At 44.5% G+C, this 23826-nt stretch overlaps 1 protein-coding gene across 2 annotated transcripts in view; it reads left to right on the top strand.

The window, feature by feature from the left end:
* The first annotated feature begins 593 nt into the window (after nt 1-593).
* Nucleotides 594-23826, top strand: part of LOC134568408 (uncharacterized) — a 76689-nt gene continuing 53456 nt past the window's right edge. Inside the window, exons 1-2 of one of the 2 annotated variants that reach the window (XM_063426984.1) lie at nt 594-670; nt 18651-18806. In XM_063426984.1, coding sequence (XP_063283054.1) covers nt 18765-18806 — 42 coding nt within the window. In that variant the 5' untranslated portion in view covers nt 594-670; nt 18651-18764. Of the gene's footprint in view, nt 671-18424; nt 18443-18650; nt 18807-23826 lie in introns of those variants that run through there. The other variant, XM_063426985.1, reaches the window with a different exon arrangement.

Below are 23826 nucleotides of genomic sequence, written 5' to 3'. Positions count from 1 at the left end.
TATTGTTTTGTCTTGCCAATGGGCAATTTTAATAGTTTTTTCATAAAATGTATTTGTTTTCCATGTATGATATTTCTCCATGTCTGGATCCATATCGTACTCTTATCCCAGCCCTTTCCTTGGTACACTACCTCTATTCCATAGTGTCTATTTGGGGCTACCCCCGTTATTTGTGTACCAGTTGTATCTCTGGCTTGCCCTATTCCCCCTGTTCTCTATTAATTTGCAACTAGGACTATGCACCATAGCTGGTTTGTATTCCTTACATTATAGTATTTCTTTAATGGCTAATTCTGACCTGTAGAATTCATTTTATTAGTTAAAGAAAAAAAACCGATAATTTTTAATGACTAGTTTCATGCACAGCCTTTGTAAATTAGTGTTTCATGTTCACATTTTCTGTTCTGACAACCATTTTAACGTATTGTACTTCCCTTAACCGAAATCAATATGGCCCTCTAAGCATCTCAGCCAGAATGACGTCACTTCCGGTATAGGAACAGTAGATGGAAACTTCACTAGAAGAGCGTTGATTACATCTCGTGTGTTTAGAGCACCTCAGAGATGCTACTTCCGGGACTCTGGAAAAATGACAGTGCGATTACAACTTATGTGTTTAAACCTCCTCGCAGCAGCTACTTCCGGTGTTGACATCAGGATCCTGCACTGTGTAGGTGACAGCTGGAGGGGATCATTGAGACTGCTGGGAAATATGTCTATATCATATATTATTATAGCTGTATCTGTATGGTGTGTGTCTGTATAATGGGAGCTGTATCTATATAGTGTGTGTCTGTATAATGGGAGCTGTATCTGTATAGTGTGTGTCTGTATAATGGGAGCTGTATCTGTACAGTGTGTGTCTGTATATTAGGAGCTGTATCTGTATAGTGTGTGTCTGTATATTAGGAGCTGTATCTATATAGTGTGTGTCTGTATAATGGGAGCTGTATCTGTACAGTGTGTGTCTGTATATTAGGAGCTGTACCTGTACAGTGTGTGTCTGTATATTAGGAGCTGTATCTGTATAGTGTGTGTCTGTATATTAGGAGCTGTATCTGTATAGTGCGTGTCTGTATAATGGGAGCTGTATCTGTATAGTGTGTGTCTGTATAATGGGAGCTGTATCTGTATAGTGTGTGTCTGTATAATTGGAGCTGTATCTGTATAGTGTGTGTCTGTATAATTGGAGCTGTATCTGTATAGTGTGTGTCTGTATAATGGGAGCTGTATCTGTATAGTGTGTGTCTGTATAATGGGAGCTGTATCTGTATAGTGTGTGTCTGTATAATGGGAGCTGTATCTGTATAGTGTGTGTCTGTTTAATGGGAGCTGTATCTGTATAGTGTGTGTCTGTATAATGGGAGCTGTATCTGTATAGTGTGTGTCTGTATAATGGGAGCTGTATCTGTATAGTGTGTTTCTGTATATTGGGAGCTGTACCTGTATAGTGTGTGTCTGTATATTAGGAGCTGTATCTGTATAGTGCCTGTCTGTATAATGGGAGCTGTATCTGAATAGTGTGTGTCTGTATAATGGGAGCTGTATCTGTATAGTGTGTGTCTGTATATTAGGACCTGTATCTGTATAGTGTGTGTCTGTATAATGGGAGCTGTATCTGTATAGTGTGTGTCTGTATAATGGGAGCTGTATCTGTATAGTGTGTGTCTGTATATTAGGAGCTGTATCTGTATAGTGCGTGTCTGTATAATGGGAGCTGTATCTGTATAGTGTGTGTCTGTATAATGGGAGCTGTATCTGTATAGTGTGTGTCTGTATAATGGGAGCTGTATCTGTATAGTGTGTGTCTGTATAATGGGAGCTGTATCTGTATAGTGCGTGTCTGTATAATGGGAGCTGTATCTGTATAGTGTGTGTCTGTATAATGGGAGATGTATCTGTACAGTGTGTGTCTGTATATTAGGAGCTGTATCTGTATAGTGTGTGTCTGTATATTAGGACCTGTATCTGTATAGTGTGTGTCTGTATAATGGGAGCTGTATCTGTACAGTGTGTGTCTGTATATTAGGAGCTGTATCTGTACAGTGTGTGTCTGTATATTAGGAGCTGTATCTGTATAGTGTGTGTCTGTATAATGGGAGCTGTATCTGTATAGTGTGTGTCTGTATAATGGGAGCTGTATCTGTATAATGTGTGTCTGTATTTAGGGAGCTGTATCTGTATAGTGTGTGTCTGTATATTAGGAGCTGTATCTGTATAGTGTGTGTCTGTATAATGGGAGCTGTATCTGTATAGTGTGTGTCTGTATAATGGGAGCTGTATCTGTATAATGTGTGTCTGTATTTAGGGAGCTGTATCTGTATAGTGTGTGTCTGTATATTAGGAGCTGTATCTGTATAGTGTGTGTCTGTATAATGGGAGCTGTATCTGTATAGTGTGTGTCTGTATAATGGGAGCTGTATCTGTATAGTGTGTGTCTGTATAATGGGAGCTGTATCTGTATAGTGTGTGTAACTGATCGCCTGGCACCCCGACTGGGTACCTCCGTTGAAGGATGCTCCTAGCGTTTCCTGAGGACTCCAAGCACTCTGGCAGACACCACAATCACCTAATTTGAGAAGCTTTTAAATACTCTCGAGCCTCTGAATGCTGTAGACAGTTGAATAGGAACCATACGAATAGGTTTGTACTCCTAGCAGTCAAACTGAAACAGCATGCAATAAATCCTCCCCCAAGAATGAGACAACACTTTACTTTGAGGGTTAAAACAGGAACTCTAGATTTATTCACACACTGTCTTATAAAGGATTCTCCAATGCAAGGGAAGGATTTACAATACACCAATCACACAATGGTTACATCCCACAGATTCCCTCCCCTTAGCCTGGAAGGTAATCCAATTATACATACATTTTAAAACATACTTTTTAACCAACATTCATAACTCTAAAACCATACATCCAATCTCCATAAAAATAACATATTCAGACTCAGCATACTCAGCATAAACATAAACATTCTCAAAAATCATACAAATCCCTCCAGTATATCAAAAGTTACACGGAAGTTCTTTTATGACCGACCGCAAGCACATTTTCTTGCCCAAAACTGTTCCATGCATTTGGGCTGTGCGGTCGGTCAGTTTCCTGCATAAAAACGGCTAAGTCCCGTTCGAAGTGTTGCCGGTACTTCGACTTTAGTCGAAGTGTCAAAGTGGAGTCGATGGTAAGGGTCGGCGGTGTTCGAAGTTAAAATGGCCGCCGCCACGTGGTCCTTTGTCCGATGCCGGTCACTTCGGCTGCATCCGAAGTGCCATAGAAAAAGTGCCAATCCTTCTCCCACAGTAATTGAAGGGCCAGAATGAGTGACATGCACTCTGTTAGGACCGAACACTGTTTTTAAAGGGCCCAACCTCCCAGGGCCATAGTCCAAAGGCAGCAGGCGGGCAAGCAGTCCCCTCCAGGAAACTGGGGCAGGCTCCAGTCCGCTACATTTCTCCCCTTTACCAACTAGACTAACAGGGTATCTGACCTGCTGCCGGTCAGTGCCCTGGTTAGTCCAGCAACCCACCCACAGAACACAATCAGCAGTACAGCCCACCCACAAGAGAGTTACTACACCTGGGGTAGTGGGTAGCTTGTCCATGTCCAGGAACTCCCCCTCGGCTCTGGGGTTTACTGGCGCTCCGGATCGGTGGGTTGCTGAGTGGGCAGAGACCAGCGGTACTCTGCCCCGCTGCCAGCGCTACTATGGGAGTAGCCTGGTTGGAGCCCAGTTGAGGAAATGTCGTAAGCGGCTCCTCACTCTGGACCTGGGGTTGCTGCTGGATGGGAAGACAGGCTGTCTCCCCTTTGGATAAACAGCCCTGCTGTAGGGGGACAGGACCGACCGTCCCTACCCCCTGTGGTTTGGGCACAGAGACCATGGTCCCATCTGCACCGGTGTGGGGCTTATCATCTCCCTTTGGTGGGCTAGGTTGCCGCTGGGTAGGGGGGGGACGAGGTTCTTTCCTCCCAGTAGACAACTCTGCCACTGGTAAGCAGGACCGACTGTCCGTACTCCTTGTAGCTTGGGTGCAGAGACCATGGTCCCATCTGCGCCAGTGGGGAACTTAGTGTCTCCCCTTGGTGGGCTGCTGAGTGGACAGAGACTAGGGGTACTCTGCCCTGGTGCCAGCGCTACCCCGGAAGTAGCCTGGTTGGAGCCTGGTTGTGGGAGGGGTAGACCGACTGACTCCCCTCTGGATACACGGCTCTGTGGCTGGGAGACAGGACTGACCGTCCCTTCCCCTTGTGCTGCAAGTGCAGAGACTACGGTCCCATCTGCACAGTTGTGGGGTTTAACATCTCCCCTTGGTGGGTTAGGCTGCCGCTGGGGAGAGGGGGTAACAAACTCCTCTCCCTTACACACTTCCAGCCGCTGTGGAGCAGGGCTGACCATCTGTACTCCCTGTAGCTTGGGCGCAGAGACCACGGTCCCATCTGTGCTGTTGTGGGGCTTACTGTCTCCCCTTGGTGGGCTATGCTGCTGCTGGAGAGAGGGGGTAACAAACTCCTCTCCCTTACACACTTTCCGCCGCTGGGAAGAGGGGGTCACAGGCTCCTCTCCCTGACACTCTCTCTGCTGGTAGAGAGGGGAGCCAACTTTCAATATTTTGTCCTTCGGCTGGGGTGCGAGACTGACTGTCTCTGCTGCCTGCAGGACACTCTGCCGCTGGGGAGGAAGGACGGCACCTTCAGCTCCCTGGGGTACACACTGCCGCTCGGGGGGGTAGATGGTACAGACTCCAGGCTTGGTGGTTGGGGAGGAAGGACGAAACTCAACACTCCCAATAGTGTGCAGTCCATAAGCCCCCTCAGGTTAGAATCAGGTAGGGTTACTGTATCAAATAAAAGGGTTTAATCCTGTTCGAACTCCCCCTGCTCTGGTGGTACCTGCAGAGTATAAGATGACTGGCTGGAACTTATCAGGTGTTGGTAATCCTGTTCAATCTCCCATTCCTGGACGGCCAAGTCAATCAGGTCTGGCTCCAGGTCTCCAGCCATAGGGAGATCCAGCATGGCCTCTCTATAGTTAAGTATGTCCCAAAGCCGGGGGTTCTGCTGCACTCCCAAAGTCCGGTTCCGCAAAGGCCCCCCATAATAAACCAGGGCCATTGTACTCCTGGCCCTCCGGTTTGTCGAACTTGGCCATTCCGTGAACCCGCTGAACCGCGTACCAATGTATCGCTTGGTACGCATCATCGAGAACCAGTTCCCTCCATACCAGTGAATCAAGCTGTATTGCCAACTCTTCCCGGGGCTGGTCTCCCAGCATAGGCATCCGTAGGGCCACTCGCGCTTGTAGTCGTTGCTCCTCGCTGGGGAGGCGCTCACCTCTCCAACGCTGGACACCCTCCAGAGTTTCTTCCCACATCTCTTGTTCTCTGCATGCCATCCTGGCTGCCTCTGTTATCGGCTTATCCAGTGTGGCCAAGAGGCTCTGTAACCTCCGGTTAAACTCCTCTGTTACCTCGAGCGTTGTCCAGGGACTCGCTGGCTCTATGTCGCTCCATATTGATTCCTGTGTCTCTAGGGTGTCGTTCCTCTCACACCAGGACGCCATCCCACCGCTTGCCACCAATGTAACGGATCGCCTGGCACCCCGACTGGGTACCTCCGTTAAAGGATGCTCCTAGCGTTTCCTGAGGACTCCAAGCACTCTGGCAGACACCACAATCACCGAACCGGAGAAGCATATAAATCCTCTCAAGCCTCTGAATGCTGTAGACAGTTGAATAGGAAACCATATGAATAGGTTTACACTCCTTGCAGTCAAACTGGAACAGCATACAATAAATCTTCCCCCAAGAATGACACGACACTTCACTTTGAGGGTTAAAACAGGAACTCTGGTGTCGGACACCCAGCCTGGTTTTTATTACAGTTATTGCAAATACAAGACCGCCCACAGGGAGGGATAAAACAACCAATCATATCACAGTTACATACCACATATTCCCTCCCCTTATCCTGAGAGGAAACTCAATTACACATACAGTTAAAACATACTTTTTAACCAACATTTATAACTCTAAAACCATACATCCAATCTCCATAAAAATAACATATTCAGACTCGGCATAATTTAAACATAAACATTCTCAAAAATCATACAAATCCCTCCAGTATATCAAAAGTTACACGGAAGTTCTTTTATGACCGACCGCAAGCACATTTTCAGTTCCATGGATTTGGGCTGTGCGGTCGGTCAGTTTCCTGCATAAAAACGGCTAAGTCCCGTTCGAAGTGTTGCCGGTACTTCGACTTTAGTCGAAGTGTCAAAGTGGAGTCGATGGTAAGGGTCGGCGGTGTTCGAAGTTAAATGGCCGCCGCCACGTGGTCCTTTGTCCGATGCCGGTAACTTCGGCACTTCGGCTGCATCCGAAGTGCCATAGAAAAAGTGCCAATCCTTCTCCCACAGTAATTGAAGGGCCAGAATGAGTGACATGCACTCTGTTAGGACCGAACACTGTTTTTAAAGGGCCCAACCTCCCAGGGCCAAAGTCCAAAGGCAGCAGGCGGGCAAGCAGTCCCCTCCAGGAAACTGGGGCAGACTCTGGTGCAGGGTCCAGTCCGCTACAGTGTGTGTCTGTATAATGGGAGCTGTATCTGTATAGTGTGTGTCTGTATAATGGGAGCTGTATCTGTATAGTGTGTGTCTGTATAATGGGAGATGTATCTGTATAGTGTGTGTCTGTATATTAGATGCTGTATCTTTACAGTGTTTGTCTGTATATTAGGAGCTGTATCTGTGCAGTGTGTGTCTGTATATTAGGAGCTGTATCTGTGCAGTGTGTGTCTGTATATTAGGAGCTGTATCTGTGCAGTGTGTGTCTGTATATTAGGAGCTGTATCTGTGTATTGTGTGTCAGTATATTAGGAGCTGTATCTGTATATTAGGAGCTGTATCTGTATAGTGTGTGTCTGTATATTAGGAGCTGTATCTGTATAGTGTGTGTGTGTATATTAGGAGCTGTATCTGTATAGTGTCTGTCTGTATGATGGGAGCTGTATCTGTATAGTGTGTGTCTGTATAATGGGAGCTGTGTCTGTATAATGGGAGCTCTATCTGTACAATGTGTGTCTGTATATTAGGAGCTGTGTCTGTATATTAGGAGCTGTATCTGTATAGTGTGTGTCTGTATATTAGAAGCTGTATCTGTATATTAGGAGCTGTATCTGTATAGTGTGTGTCTGTATATTGGGAGCTGTATCTGTACAGTGTGTGTCTGTATAATGGGAGCTGTATCTGTATGTGGCAAACCTAGCCACTTCAGACTATAGAACTGTGTCTTTAAAGGTTGTCCTAAGCATTGCTGCCATATTGTGTTTAAATGTAATTTGCTTTCTGTATTGAACTGTATGATTGCCTGTATCCTATAGTATTCGTATGCTAGCAGCCGAAAGCCGCTAGCATTTACATGGTTGTTTCACGAACAGCAACTTTACCGGCTGTTCGTGAAACGAAATAAGTACCGAACCCAAGCCCACACACTGAGGGTCGTGTGGCACCAATTAACAGATTGCAACATTGTTGCAATCGGTAGTTAATTGCTTTCCTAGGTGGCCGTCGTTCGACTACCGACCACGCGGCGGTCGGCCATCTTGGATCCTTTGTCTCCCCAGCGGTGTTTTGTCGTCGAGTTCCTGGAACTGAAAACGGCTACTCGACGGCACGAACACCGCTGTACTTCCAGGCCGCTCCTCCCCTATTGTGGTTTCCCATCGGTGTTCGGTACTTTCAGACGATTTTAGTAATAAAGTGTATTTCGTGCGGCGTTCGGTCGTTTTAGCTGGGATCTGAGCGATACTCTCATGAAATGTGTACTCAGACCTCAGCTATCTACCGAACGTCCGTTCGTGCAAATAAAGTGAATATTATTGAAGTTATAGATTTTCATGTGAATTGCCGGTTCTGCTGCACGGAGGGATAATCCACTTAACGGTGTATTTTGGTAGGAGTGTCTCTCTCGTGCAGCAGTGCCTGATGGGAGAAATGCTCCAAATGTTAAGTCCCCCATGTAGTCCCCTACTGTATTACCCCTGCTATGTCAGTAAGGAAACCCCTTGCATGGGGACTTGCATAAATACTGGAAGCTGTGAATAAAGACCTCAGTTGACTCCCAGAACTGTGTTTCGTCCGGTTACTGGGGGAATTTGGGATATTGCCTTACTTTTCAGCGCTGACTGTGGATTTACCCTTAATACCAGCGGAGATCGTGGATTTTAACATTGCACTCCGCTACACTGTATAGTGTGTGTCTGTATAATGGGAGCTGTATCTGTATAGTGTGTGTCTGTATAATGGGAGCTGTATCTGTATAGTGTGTGTCTGTATAATGGGAGCTGTGTCTGTATAATGGGAGCTGTATCTGTATAGTGTGTGTCTGTATAATGGGAGCTGTGTCTGTATAATGGGAGCTGTATCTGTATAGTGTGTGTCTGTATAATGGGAGCTGTGTCTGTATAATGGGAGCTGTATCTGTATAGTGTGTGTCTGTATAATGGGAGCTGTGTCTGTATAGTGTGTGTCTGTATAATGGGAGCTGTATCTGTATAGTGTGTGTCTGTATAATGGGAGCTGTGTCTGTATAATGGGAGCTGGATCTGTATAGTGTGTGTCTGTATAATGGGAGCTGGATCTGTATAGTGTGTGTCTGTATAGTGTGTGTCTGTATAATGGGAGCTGGATCTGTATAGTGTGTGTCTGTATAATGGGAGCTGGATCTGTATAGTGTGTGTCTGTATAATGGGACCTGTATCTGTATAGTGTGTGTCTGTATATCAGGAGCTGTATCTGTACAGTGTGTGTCTGTATATTAGGAGCTGTATCTGTATAGTGTGTGTCTGTATATTAGGAGCTGTATCTGTATATTAGGAGCTGTATCTGTATAGTGTGTGTGTTTGTATAGTAGGAGTGTAACGGACCGTTTTGCACACGAGGTTAAGAATCGTTTAGGCGATATACCCCTTATCAGATGCACAGACAGCTACTGCAATCACCAATCTCCCGAACTGCAAACACATGAATTCACGAATCTACCGAACTGGAACCAGGGGAATGCTCCAAACTCCCGAACAGGAAACACACGAATGCTGTAAACAGCCGAACAGGAAAAACCATATGAACAGCTTACACTCCTGGCAGTCGCACTGTAACAGCATACAATCCAATCCAATGACACTTAGTTTGAGGGTCAAGCAGAACTGATTTACTGGGGCTACCTGCCCAGCTTTTATGCAGGTCTCCCACCTGGTGGACACTCTACTAGGGGACCAGATGGAAGACTGGGAAACATATTGGACATTGACCAATCACAAGCTTACAATCCCACAATGCATCACAATCCCTCCTCTCTGTCCTGGAGATAATTGGGAAGTAATCCAATTATCTCCAAGGACAGAGGCAAAACTCCCTTAACCACATGGCAGACAAAGGACAATAAAAGACATAAAAATACATACTGTTACATTTATCACATAAAACATATACATTCTACCTATCCTCAGATAGCTTAGATCTGAGCGCACATTATTACCGGATGGCGCTCAGATCACATACATACAGTTCAATCTCCATGGAGCCAAAGTCTTTCATACAGTCTTTCAGTATACGGCTGGGCTCCATGGCATAGCTATCTGGGGTAGCATGACTTTAACAGTCCTCAGAAAGGCACGAACCAGCCTTTCTGCAGGGAAAAAGAACAGTGTTAAACATGGGGCCATAGTCCAGCGGCAGGAGGCGGGTGAACAGGCTCCTCCAGTGGCCAGTGGCGAGGTTGGTTCCGCCACAAGGAGCTGTTTCTGTACAGTGTGTGCCTGTGGATATTTTGGACTAGTATTCTTGATTGACTGATATCAATACTTTGGAGAATGAAGTCCCTAATGCAAGCAATTATATTCTGCTCCTAGTATTTATTAACCTTACAGGTTATGTTTTTTACTGGGATATATTTTTCTTTATTTAGCAGCCTTTATTAAGTATATGGTCTAGCAGAGTTCTCACACGGAGACCCAATCTAATAAAGCTACCTTTTAATATTTGAACTCTGGATACAGTTATTTCGAGCTGCTATATATGTGTAGACGGAGGAGCACACCTTACTAGGTTGTTATTTTTATTTGTTTTTGGTGTCTATTACTTTATGCCAAGCTCTCACTTGGTATTGGACATTTACCTATTATCACATAGATATTATAGCTACGACTATGTAGCGGACTGGACCCTGTACTAGAGTCTGCTCCATTTTCCTGGAGGGGACTGCTTACTCGCCTCCTGCCCAGTGATTATGGTCACGGGAAGATGGGACCCTTTAAACCCATTGACTGGACATAATGGATTGTGTATGACCTTACTGGCCCTTTAAGAACCAGCCAGGGACCTTCTATGACTTTTTGGGAACAATACCCCTATAAGACTTTGCAGCAGATTACAGTAAGGATGTCTTTTATAGTATGTATGTTTCTGTGTATGCAGCATTCGCCTGATTGTTCGGTAGAATCACTCCATTCATTATATTGAGTGAAACTACCGAACAACCAGACCACCCAGGAATAAGTGTGCCTCCAATTACCGTTTGCAACAATGTTGCAAACTGGTAATTGGCAATTAATGTAATGTGGGTTTTGTCCTCTGGGTGGCCGCCATTCGGGAAACGAACATGTGGCGGCGGCCATCTTAAACTCCCGAACAGCGGTGTTTTGCCGTCGAGTGTCTGGAACTAAAATCGGACAAACACCGCTGAGACCTCCAGACTTCCATGAATTCGTGTAGAAACTACCGAATGGCCCGCCGTTCGGTAGAAAGAACCCCACGAACAAGGGAATTCATTCACACCCTCCCCAGGCTCTATAACCCAGGCAATTCGTGTGTTTTCATTCCCTTTTCTGTGACCGACCGCAGTGCCAAAATACATGGAACTATTTTCGGATACTTTTGCCATGCGGTCGGTCAAATCTTTACCTCCCCATAACTCCCGAACCCCTGGTCTGATCTGGGTAATTTTTGGATATGTTCCTCACCCAGATCAGGGCTACCAGGGGGTACCATATTTGAAGGTGTACCACATATTTGGGGTACATCCAGGAATTGGAGAAAAGTGTACACTGTATAATTAGCTTGTGTTATTCTAAGGGGAGGAGATGTGTGGGAGGTTACGTCTATGGGATTGGCTACTGTACTAATTATGGGGAGTCCCTCCCTTGCATGGGAGAATCTCATAAAAGCAGGCATGGTGTGATTAAACCTCAGTTCTACTCCTGATACTGTGTGTCGTCCAGTTATTGGGAAAGGTGATGGGATATCCCTGGATTATATTGCTGATTGTGCTGGTTACCCTGTTGGATTTATTACTTGTTCCTGCATCCTCTGGATATACTGGTGGAGTTAAGCTGTGAGAAATCAGCTCTCCGCTACAGACTACTTTTTCCCTTCGTATAGTGGCAGTACTCACAAGTGGGATGTTCCTTCTGTTGTTGGACAAGAAGCTCCCCCTTCTTTGAATCTTATAGCTGTGCTCCGCCTGCTGCCTCTATAAAACCTGCAAGATCGAATCACCCGCCAGTTCTTCTTGTCCCGCCAAACGGGACGGACAGGTTCCCCAGTTCAGGTGGAGAAAGGTGCGATCAGCACAGGCTGCTGATCGGGGAGGTAATTGCCCGATAGCTCCCCGGGTGGGAACTGAGTGGCGCGGTACTTCTGGTTTAGCGTTACGGAACGCGACCAGTTACTTCCCTCTTGTGGCTTCCCGGGCGGTCCTCCTCGATTTCATTACGCATGCGCACAGTGGTGGAACGCACGCTGGGAGGCGTTTGCGTTCCACCAAAACACGGAATCGCGCTACTGCGCATGCGCGAAACCGGGGTTTTGGCGCCAAATTTAATTTTTTCATTTTTTTTTTTAAATTTGGTATATAAACTGTGCAGAACCTTTCTGACCCCAAGGGTGGGTGTACAGTTCTGGTTCTCCGTGTCACCAGCCCTCCTACACGGACATAAGGTGAGATTTAACAATGAATCTCTCCTTTTACTCATCTATTATTATGCATGCTTCTATTTCTATTTATATATTTATCTTTTGATCCACAGATATGTCCAGTCCTATTTCTCCGGACAAAGCGGATAAAGACAAGATGTCAACATCTGTCCCTAAAAAAGCCACAAGCAAATCTAAGCACTTATGTTGTCTGGAATGTGCTGTACCTCTACCTGACGGATGTCGCAAAAAGACGTGTAATCAGGGGAGGGCTGGCAGCCTTAGGCCTGGGGGGCAAAACCAGTCAAGTGGCCCATTGCGCCACCAAATCAGTTCACCATCCATGCCCACCTTTTTCTGGTTTTATAACGGATATTGATGTTATGCTAATCAGTAGCTCTTTGCCATACCCGCTCCTTCACGGCTCTGACTTTCAATGTTGTCAGAGCACAGGCTGAGAATCTCTGAGCCTGTGCTCTGACTCACTAACTGAGCGCCGGAACCACGAGGGAGAGGATATGATCTGACTGCACCTACTGCTGGTGCGCACCAGTGGACCACCAGCGAATCGTTTAAATTAAATATGATGTCGCAAAAAGACGTGTAAAGTGCTCTGCGGAATTGCTAGAGAAAGCTAAGCAGACGGATATGGCATCCTTCCTGGGCTGGTTTCAGGAAAATTTGTCCCAGACGTTTGAGTCTTTTAAAGATTCTGTGAAGAAAGAACCTGCAATACAAGAGAAGCCTAAGAAACGTAGGAGGAATAGATCTCCTTCGGTGTCTGACGTTTCTTCAGGAGAATGCTCTCCTTCTTCGCCTTCTGATATTTCCAGCCTAGCTTCCAGTGTGGAGGAGGGCTTCCCACCAGAAGAGCTGAAAAAAATTATTAAAGAAGTAACATCAGCGGTACAAGAAACGGAACCTACCAAGGGTAAGGTTAAAGGTTTCCCGATGTCACCTAAAATCTTGGATCTCCTTCATAGAGAATGGAAGAATCCTGAAAGACGTGCATTTATTTCTAAACAATTTAAACTGCTGTTCAGGCTACAGTCGGACGAAAAGTGGGAAGATCTTCCTAAAGTAGATATTCAGATTGCCCAGCTGTCTAAGAAAACCACTATACCCATTGGCGAAGTCTCAGGACTTAAAGACCCAATGGACAAACGAGCTGAAACTTCATGTAGAAGAATATTTCAGGCCGCAGGGTACCAATGCAGAGCCGGTATTGCAGATTCAGCGGTTCTCAGGGCTCAGAGCGTTTGGCTACAGGCCCTGGAAGAGTCTCTTATGGGAAAATCAGATGCAGATCCTTCCCATCTTATGTTCCTACTGAAATTATCTGATGAATTTCTTTTGGATGCCTCTGATGAGTCTATGCGTTTAGCAGCAAGAATTATGGGGTTGTCGTCAGTGGCCAGAAGAGCTCTTTGGCTACGTACATGGACAGCTGATTCAGCATCCAAGGCTGCCTTGTGTGAATTACCCTTTGAGAGGAACAAACTCTTTGGAACACCTTTGGAAGACATTATTAAACAGATGTCGGACACAAAGAAAGCCCTACCTCTGGAATCAAGAACGCAGGTGTAACGGATCACCTGGCACCCCGACTTGGTACCTCCGTTAATGGATGCTCCTAGTGCTTCCTGAGGACTCCAAGCACTCTGGCAGACACCACAATCACCGAATCCGAGAAACCTTTTAAATTCTCCCAAGCATATGAATGCTGTAGACCATTGAATAGGAACCATACTCCTAGCAGTCAACTGGAACAGCATGCAATAAATCCTTCCCCCAATAATGAGACGACACATCACTTTGAGGGTTAAACAGGAACTCTGGACTGGCTCATCCAGCCTGGCTTTTATTTCCAACTCACACATACAGGCCACACCCAGGGGGAGGCATAAAAGAACCAATTACATAGATGTTACCTCCCACACATCCCCTCCCCTTAGTGTGACACATAATCCCATTATGCATACAGTGTAAAATATACTTTTACACAACTTTCATAACTTTAAAACCATACATCACATTCACATAAAAATACATATCCACAATCAATCCATTCAGGGGAACAACATATTAAAAAAATGGCATGAATCCGACCAGGGGTTCAAAAGTTACTAAAAGTATCTTTTGTCCCTCCTGGCTAGCAGAAAAACATCCCCATAATGCACCCTGGTTTCCTCCCTTCTGCCCTGGAGTTAATTGGAGAAGTAATCCAATTATCCAGGACTAGAGGCAGACTCCATTAACCACATGGTTGCAAAACGACATAAAACACTTTAAAATACATAAAGTCACATTTACACATAACACACAGACATTTCACATATCCCCAGATAGCTGGGATCTGCGCGCACAAAACTACCGAATAGCGCGCAGATCCTACTCACACAGTTCACTCGCCACGGAGCCGAAGTCTTTAACTACACGAATGGGCTCCATGGCATAACTATCTGGGTTAACACATTCACATAAGGTCTGGTCCATAGTCCAAAGGCAAGAGGCGGGCAAGCAGCCCCCTCCAAGGACACGTGGCGAGTTCGGTTTCGCCACAGCAGGGATATAAACGATTTCAGTATAAGGGTCAGCGGTCCTTTCGTTACCAAGGGCGGTTTCGAAGGTTTCAAAAACAAGGTGGAAACAGCAGCCAGTGGTCTAGACAAGAATCCAACAGGCAAGACAAAAGGAGGAAGTTTTGACGCCAAAAGAGTGGGAGGACGCCTTCGGTTCTTCGCCCACGAATGGAAAAAGAGTACATCAAATGGGTGGATTATAAGAACAATTTCAGAAGGTTACAGAATAAAGTTTTCAACAAGACCACAACCTTCCTTCCTGTTCTCGGACTATCCTTCAAGGAAAAAAACGGAAGCACTCCTAACAGAAGCTCTTCTTCTTTTAAGTTAGGTGTGGTGGAGAAGGTACCCAAACGTTGGGAATTTCAGGGTGTTTACTCCCGCCTGTTCCTGGTTCAGAAACCAGATGGATCCTTTCGGCCGATACTAGGCCTAAAACAAGTCAACACCTGCATACCGTACCAGAAGTTCCGCATGGAAAGTATTCTGTCTGTAACGCTCATTTTACAAAAAGGAGATCACATGGCAAAGTTAGATTTAAAAGATGCTTATCTACATGTACCGGTTTCAGAATCTTCCCGAAAGTTTCTCAGGTTTGCGGTTCTAACAAGAAAGCGAAGGATTCTCCATTTGCAATTCAAGGCTCTACCCTTTGGCCTGTCTTCAGCCCCTCAAGTTTTTACGAAGATCCTGGCACCCGTAGCAGCAGTCTTACGTCTGAAAGGGATCTCGATTGTTCCATACCTGGACGATTGGTTCTTGAAAGCCGATTCGAAACAACTGCTAAAAAATCATCTCAAGATTACGATGAGGGTTTTAGAAGATCACGGTTGGATCCTGAACCTGAAAAAATCCAAGTTAAATCCGTCTCGGAGTCTGGAATTCTTGGGTCTTCGGGTAGAATCACAGTCCCTGTCTCTGTTTCTACCAATAGAGAAACAAAGGAGGATCTTAAAAGCCGTATCAAAGCTGCAGAAAAACCTAAGCTCAATCAGGGATGCTATGAGGTTGCTAGGCCTCCTCACTTCTGCAATCCCAGCAGTGGCTTGGGCAAAGGCAGAATCAAAACCATTGCAATGGGACATTCTTTCACAATGGACTCGAAAACAGGAAGATCTAGACTCTCCCATCCACCTATCCGAATTGGTGAAAAAGCAGCTAAACTGGTGGAGAGACAGGAGCAATATTTCAAAAGGCCTATCATTTGCACAAAAACAGTGGATTACGATAACCACAGATGCTTCCCAGACTGGTTGGGGCGCCCATCTCGGTTCTCATTTCCATCAAGGTCTTTGGAACAAGGAAGAGGCAGGCGCTTTCTCAAATTTCAGGGAATTACAAGCGGTTTGGAAGGCACTGGTGTCCTTCGGTTCAGTCATCGCCAATCAGACTGTGAGGATTCAGTCGGACAACGCCACCACAGTGGCTTATTTAAATCGCCAAGGAGGCACGAAGGTAAAAGCTCTCCAAGATCTCTGCTACCGTATAATGTCTTGGGCCCAAGCCAATCTTCTCGCAATCTCAGCTACCCATATCAAAGGGTCTCTAAACGTTATTGCAGACGACCTCAGCAGAAGTCATTGGTCTCAGGCAGACTGGGCGCTATCAAACCAGGTTTTCTTGGAGCTAGTTTCCCGCTTCGGCAGGCCAGAGATAGACTTGTTGGCAACAAGGAGAAACCGAAAAGTACAGAGATTTGCTTCTCTCCGAGCAGGAGATTACCCAGATGTCCTGGACGGTCTGTCGATCCCTTGGAACTTCAACATGGCTTATATTTTCCCTCCTGTCGCTCTTATTCCCCGGATTGTTCAGAAGATAAGATGGGAGAAGGCAAGAATTCTAGCAGTCCTACCCTTCTGGCCAAACAGAAGTTGGTTCTCAGAAGTGGAAAATATGACCATCTCACGTTGGTCTCTCCCGATCTCTTCCACCATATTAGAGAATGTGACTCTTCCCGTAGAAACCCTGGAAATGTTTCGCCTGACGGCATGGTTGCTGCAAGGATGATCCTTCAGGGACATGGTCTTTCAGAACATTTATGTGACGTTTTGTTATCTTCTGTCCGCTTGTCCACTTCGAGAATCTATTTCAGGGTCTGGATGAAATTCAGAACCTGGTGTGCTCTGCGGGGTTCGGATCCTGCCAGAACATCTATCCCGGAAATCCTTTCTTTTTTGCAGGATGGTTTTGAAGCCGGCCTAGGGGTCTCTACACTCAAGGGCCAGATTTCGGCTCTAAGTCACTTACTGGTTCGTGACATTTCCTCAAACATGCTTGTACGCAGGTTTATTAAGTCCATACGGTTGAAGAGGCCTCCCAGATTAGTGTCTTTTCCTACCTGGGATTTGTCTCTGGTTCTTCAAGCCCTTTGTGAACCACCGTTTGAACCATTGATTCAGGTCCCCATCAAGCTGCTAACCTTCAAGACGGCTTTCCTGGTGGCTATCACCTCCGCTAGGAGAATTGGTGAGATCCGAGCTCTGTCATCTTCTCCGGAGTTCACCATATTCCATCAAGAAAAAGTGGTCCTGCACCCCAGGCCTTCTTTTTTGCCTATGGTTATCTCTAGTGCTGCGATTAACCAACCTATTATTCTGCCGTCCTTTTGTCAATCTCCTACATCGGATCTGGAAAGAAAGTGGCATCTCCTGGATGTTAGAAGATCCCTGAAGATCTACCTTCAGAAGACTCAGGGGTTTAGATCCTCAGATCATCTCTTTGTCTACTTTCAAGGCAAGTACAAGGGTCGTGCTGTTTCCGGACCCTCTCTGGCTAGATGGCTTACAAATACCATCAAGTTGGCTTATCACTCCAAAGGGATTCCTCTCAGATTCCCGTTGAAAGCTCATTCCATGAGGGCTATGGCGACCTCCTGGGCTGAAAGGGCAGCGGCATCACCTGAGGACATCTGCAAAGCGGCTACTTGGTCTTCCTTGCATACCTTCATCAAGCATTATAGGCTGGACATATTTTCATCATCTGAGGCTGCTTTTGAGCGTAAGGTGCTGCAAGCTGTGGCCTGCTGAGTCCTCACCCTTTTGTTTGGTTGCAGGGATCTTGCTATATCCCACTTGTGAGTACTGCCACTATACGAAGGGAAAAACAGTAATTTTACTTACCGTAAATTCCTTTTTTCTTAGTATAATGGCAGTACTGGGTTTCCCTCCTCTATCATTTGGATTAAATGTTTTTTGCTTTATTCAGTCTCCGTTTGGTTCTTTTTTATTACTGGCGGGTGATTCGATCTTGCAGGTTTTATAGAGGCAGCAGGCGGAGCACAGCTATAAGATTCAAAGAAGGAGGAGCTTCTTGTCCAACAACGGAAGGAACATCCCACTTGTGAGTACTGCCACTATACTAAGAAAAAAGGAATTTACGGTAAGTAAAATTACTGTTTTATATCCAGGTGAAACAGTGATTTTCACTCTTTCTTCTTCTGAGAATCACTGTATCTATATTTCCATGTTTTTTTCTGGTTAGTTTATATTAGGGTCAATCCCTGAGAGACCCCTGGAGTCTCAGTTTGGTGCCAAGGATAACCGGTTAAACCTGGACGCTATCTCTATTCTTAGTGTCACAGGCGGGACCGATTACTTGTCCTTTATTTGTATGTATATGCTTGTATTTACATAGATTTGCAGAATAAAAGTGGGTTTAATGTCTTTTCAGAACTTGGTATGTTTAACACATTTGCTGTGAAAAATGTTCACTCTACAGACACAAGTGCAATAAACTTGAATTTATAGAATGTATTCATCAAAATATAAATATTGCATGAATTTGGAGCATCATGCTGTATAATTAATCCACATTTCACTCTGTATAACCTTTGGACTTTTCTATATCTTAAATGGAAAACTATCCCTGCATAGATTTTTCCACCTGTAAGCATTTAATGAAAATCAATCTTAAATTTAGGGGGGTGAGGATCATTCGATCCACACTGGATTGGAATGTTTGAGGACACACAGTCTGTTTAAAAAATTTCCATATCTTTAGGAAGCGGATCTGGCAAAAGTGTTCCCCATTGTGCCCAACATGTCCGCCTTTGTGATGCGTAAAAGCCCTTTACACACCTTCTTTCTATTACAGGACAATGGAAGCTATTTTGTTTGCTGTTCTGTAACGTCACATGTATGAAGAAACAAGCCGATCATTGGAGCAAGAGGAATCCTTTCTACCAGGATTAGCAGAAAATATCTAACAATGCCGATGACTAGGGAAAGCTCAAAATATTCAAATGGAAAGGTGAGAAGGACATTGACGCACAGACAGCCTCCGTTGATCCATTTTTAAATAGTCCCTTGTGGTCATTACATGCACACCTTCTTCTGATAAGTCTATTTCTGCTCTTCCAGATGCTCCTTTCCTACCTTTGTCCATTAAGATCATGTGCAGTGGCTCCAGGTCTACCCTTTAATTCTTTACAGTGGTTCTGATGTCTTTCTTGCCTTTGTAAAACATTGCTTACCCTCATATTTTTAATAGGTCCCTGGATAAAGATGTAGTAGCTCATTTTGTGGCTTGGTGGAGGGTCATGTGGAGCTGAAATGCTGCTTGATTTTATGTGACGCTGCACTTGACTTCTCAATTTAATCCCAGGGCATATATATTCAGAAATCGAGGGGGGAAAAATTGTTATCCCTAATGCAAGGAGCCAGTTAGATGAATGAAAGATGAAATTAAAGAGACAATGTAGACACCATAACTTTTGCATCTCATTAAACTGGTTATAATGCCTGGAGTCCCCTGGCACTGTTCCTCTATTTAGTAAAAATCAATTTTTGAGCAGTTTAACACTGATTGATGATCCATGAATTCTATTAGTTCTGCTCCACTGGAGAAGTGGCTAAGGTAGAGTTTACACACTTCTTTGTAGCAATACTAATTCATACCAGTAATGACACTATGATAGGCTCATGTTTTCAAGCAGCACAAAGGGAATGGATTGCTGGGCTTTTGTTTAGCATTAAAACATCAAGAACAGTTTAGTGTTGAATGTAAGGATCGTGCCTAGGGACTCCTATAAACTAAATCCACTTCAATGAAACTTTGCTATTTGTGAAGAAACGTAGCAAAAAACCTTAATTGTAAGTATAGATTATTATTATTTTATTTATATAGTGCCATCAGATTCCGTAGCGCTGTACAATGGATAGACTAACAGACACGTAATTGTAACCAGGCAACTGGACGTACAGGAACAGTGAGGTGCAGGTCCCTGCTCAATGAGCTTACATTCTAGAGGGAATGGCATATAGTGACACAAAGGGTAAAAGTAGGGGTACGAAGTAGGTTTTTAGAAAAGTACTCACTGAGGGCTTAGTAGGTAATTTTTTTCAAATTTAAAGTTTTTTATTTTCCAGGAAAAATCAAAACATCAAAACATAAGTGGGAGGGGTACAGAAAGGAAAAGAGGGGGGGGGGGGGGAAGTACAATTGGCGACATAATAATGCATGTTTCATTTGCACCAGGTGGTGCAACATCGTGAGGCATCAAAAAAAAAACAAGGTTATATCATTGGATACGCATACATCATATGTAGATATGTGAAACATTTATACATTTATATAGTTAAGTATCTTGCCCTGAGTAACCGGAACCATCTTTAGTTCTGCCCCTAATTCTAGCCCAATTAGCAGACTATACCTAAGCCCCAGCCTCGTGTTTCTTGTGGTGACCTATGGTGTTGGGTGTTGTGGATCCTCCAATAAAGTATTTGGTGTGGTGTCGCTATATAATCCCTCAAACCATGGTAGCCAAGTTTGTTCTGTTTGTTTTCTCTTCATATGAGAATCGGATGAAAGTAGCTCGTATTTGTAATATTGATTTACTCTGTCTAGTAATTCCTTTCGAGAGGGGCACCTTGTGCTTTTCCACTGTTGGGCTATTAAGTGTCGCGCTGCTAAAATTACTGAGGAGGCTATCTTTTGATTTGTTTTCGGCCACTGCGGAGGGAAGAGCAATAAGAGCGCTATAGTAGGTGTTAAAGATGTCGTTATATTAAGGGTGCGTTGTAGAAGTTGCTCGACTTGGTTCCACAGTGGTTTAATTCCTCTACAGTCCCACCATATGTGTGTCATGTTACCTATTTCTGTCATGCATCTCCAGCATTCAGGGATTGAATTCGGGTATATTTGGTGTAGTCTTTGTGGAGTAAGGTACCATCTATAGAGCACCTTCTTATGGGCTTCTACATGAGAGAAACAAGAGGTGAGACCTCTAAGGGCGTTGAGTGCTTTAAGCCATTTTTCGTCTGGAAGGTTGGGTAATCCCTCTTTTTCCCATTGTCGAACATAATTAAACGTATGGGGGTACTCTGGCCTAATAGAGCCTTATAGCACAATGATAGAGTTTGGGATTTCAGTGGTGCTGAGTGACATCCAGATATAACCGCTAGTGCGTCTGTGACGCTTTGTGGTGTGGTCTGTTGTCTAAGCGTTACTTGAGTGTTTATGATACTTTTTAGTTGTAAATATTGGAATATACACGAGTTGGGTATGTTAAATTGCGTTTGTAGGTTGGGGAACGTTTTTATTTCATTCTGTATACATAGATCCTTGATGAATCTCATGCCATAAGTGGTCCACGTTTTTAATGATAGCCATGGTGTGAGTCCTGGCAATGCTTCTATAGGAACATCTACGCAGTATTTCCCCTTTTCGGATACGGTGGCCAACAGCCTGTCCCAGAACTTCAGCATCAATATGGAGGTGGGGTACAAGGATATTTTTGGTGGGCGAAGTGCTTTGGGCGTCCACATTAAGTGTAACAGAGCATGTGGTTGAGTTTTGTCTGATTCCATATCTGCCCACTGGAATGAGTGTCTGGGCGCATGGAGCCTTATGGCAGATTCAAGAACAGCAGCTTCGAAATAAGCGGCTATTTTAGGTACCCCTAGGCCCCCTTTAGATTGTGTCTGTTGGAGCAAGGAAATAGGAATTCGTGGTTTTGTTTTGTTCCAGATAAATCTGGACAATATGGACTGTATGGTCTTGAGAGTGTGTGGCGGTACCTGGAGATGTAACATTCTAAAGATGTAGAGAATTTTGGGTAGCAGAACCATTTTTACAGTATGAATTCGACCTAGCCATGAAAGGTGTACATTTTTCCACGTTTGGATAAGAGAGGTGCATGTTCGCAGCAATGGTCCATAATTTAGTGATATGGTGTTGTGTGCGTGCAATGCAAGCTTTACTCCTAGATATGTGATGTAGTTCTGTTTCCAGTCAAATTTGTGGGCCTGGCGTAGGGTATCAACTCGTGATGTGGGTATATGGAGTGGAAGTGCTTGTGTTTTATTGTTGTTGAGTTTGTAATATGATATCCTCCCATATTCCTGTAGGAGGCACATGAGGCGGGGCAGAGACGTTTCTGGGTTGCTAATAGTCAGTAGTATGTCGTCCGCAAACATAGACAGTTTAAAGTTAGAGTTTCCTATGGGTATCCCTGAGATGTGTGTGTCGTTTCTAATCTTGAGCGCTAGTGGTTCTAGTGCAAGGATGAAAAGAAGAGGAGACAGCGGGCAGCCTTGTCTGGTACCGTTAGAAAGATTGAATGGTGATGAAGTGAATCCTGAATTGTATACTTGAGCTGTTGGGGTGGTATACAGTGCCATTATGCCCCTTGTCATCTCTTGTGGGAATTTGTATTTGTGTAAAACTGATGTCATATAAGTCCAGTTCAGCCTATCAAAGGCTTTTTCAGCGTCTAGTGCCAATAAAAGGCTTTCTGTTTTTTCGGTTGAAATGTGTGATAGTATATTAAGTATTTTCCTAGTATTATCAGAGCCTTGTCTACCTTTAATGAAGCCTGACTGGTCATTATGTATTACACGTGTCAATATAGGGCTTATTCTATTCGCTAATAGTTTAGCATAAATTTTTGTGTCACAGTTCAGTAAGGATATTGGGCGAAAATTGGAGCACTGGGTTGGGGGTTTCCCAGGCTTTGGTAAGGTAGTTATGTGGGCTTGAAGCATCGCTGTGGGCATAGACCCCCCTTGGAAACAGTGATTGAACAGTTTTGTTAAGTGTGGCGCAAGAATGTCTCTAAAGGTATAGTAGTAGAGGTTGGTAAACCCGTCTGGACCAGGTGACTTGTGTTTAGGTAGTTGTTTGAGGACATTTATAATTTCATGCGCCGTAAAGGGCTGTATTAATTCGCGGCTTTCTTCAGGTTTAATGGTATGTGGGTGAATGTCGTTCAGGAATGTGTCTATGTCGGCTTGGGTAGGGGTATGGCATTCGGGGTTCTTTACTAAATTATATAAGTCGCTGTAATAGCTACTAAATTCCTCCACTATTTCTTGCGGATTAGTAATTTTCCCTCCCTGCCCCTTGTCTAGGAATGCTATTTTGGAAGCCAGAGATCTGGCTTTAAGTTGGGTTGCCAAAATCTTCCCAGCCCTATTTCCCTCTTTAAAAAATTTATGTTTCATTTTCATTAATATGTATATCGTTTTTGCTGTTTCTATATCTTTCAGTTTGGACTGTAGTTCAAGGATCCGTTTTGTAATGTCATGTGACGGCGATTGTTTATTTGTACGGGTGAGTGTAGTTAACTCTTTGTGTATATCAATGTACATCGTCATCCGTTGTTTCTTGTTGTAACTAGCGTGTTTAATAAATTGTCCTCGAAGGACCGCCTCATGGGCCTGCCATATAGTCGCTATTCCTGTTTCTCCTGTATCATTTAAGGCGAAGTATGTTGTCAAATCATCTGTGATTTGCTGTACAAGTTTGTGGTCGTTAAGGAGGGTGTCATTGAGCCTCCATGTGCGGTTTCCGCTCGTGGGATGTTGTAGTATGACTGATAATGTGATTGGGGCATGGTCGGACCATGTGATAGTGCCAATATTGGCGCTAGACATTTTTGCTGTGATCGATACCGGTATAATGAAGCGGTCCAGTCTCGAATACGAATTATGAACTAGGGAATGGTGCGTATAGTCCTTATCTAGTGGGTGTAATGTTCTCCAGATATCGGTGTATCCATGTGAATGTAGCGTGTTTTCTATGAGAGAAATGGAACGAGCCCGTTGTTTCGCAGTTTTTTGCGAGATTTTAGAGGAGGAAGTGGTGTCGAGATTTGTGTCAAGGATGAAATTAGTGTCTCCACTAATTATGATGTCCCCAAATTTGTGGGCATTTGCTAAAGCCAGGATGCGGTCTAGAAAGTTATGGTGGTCATTCTGAGGTCCGTATACGTTAACCAAGGTGTAGTGAGCATTGTTAATTACGCATTGGAGTAAGAGGTACCGTCCTT

This window comes from Pelobates fuscus, chromosome 7 (genome assembly GCF_036172605.1).
Source record: "Pelobates fuscus isolate aPelFus1 chromosome 7, aPelFus1.pri, whole genome shotgun sequence".
NCBI classification, from domain to species: domain Eukaryota; kingdom Metazoa; phylum Chordata; class Amphibia; order Anura; family Pelobatidae; genus Pelobates; species Pelobates fuscus.
The sequence above is the reverse complement of the archived record's forward strand: the minus strand, read 5'-3'. Positions and strand labels throughout refer to the sequence as shown.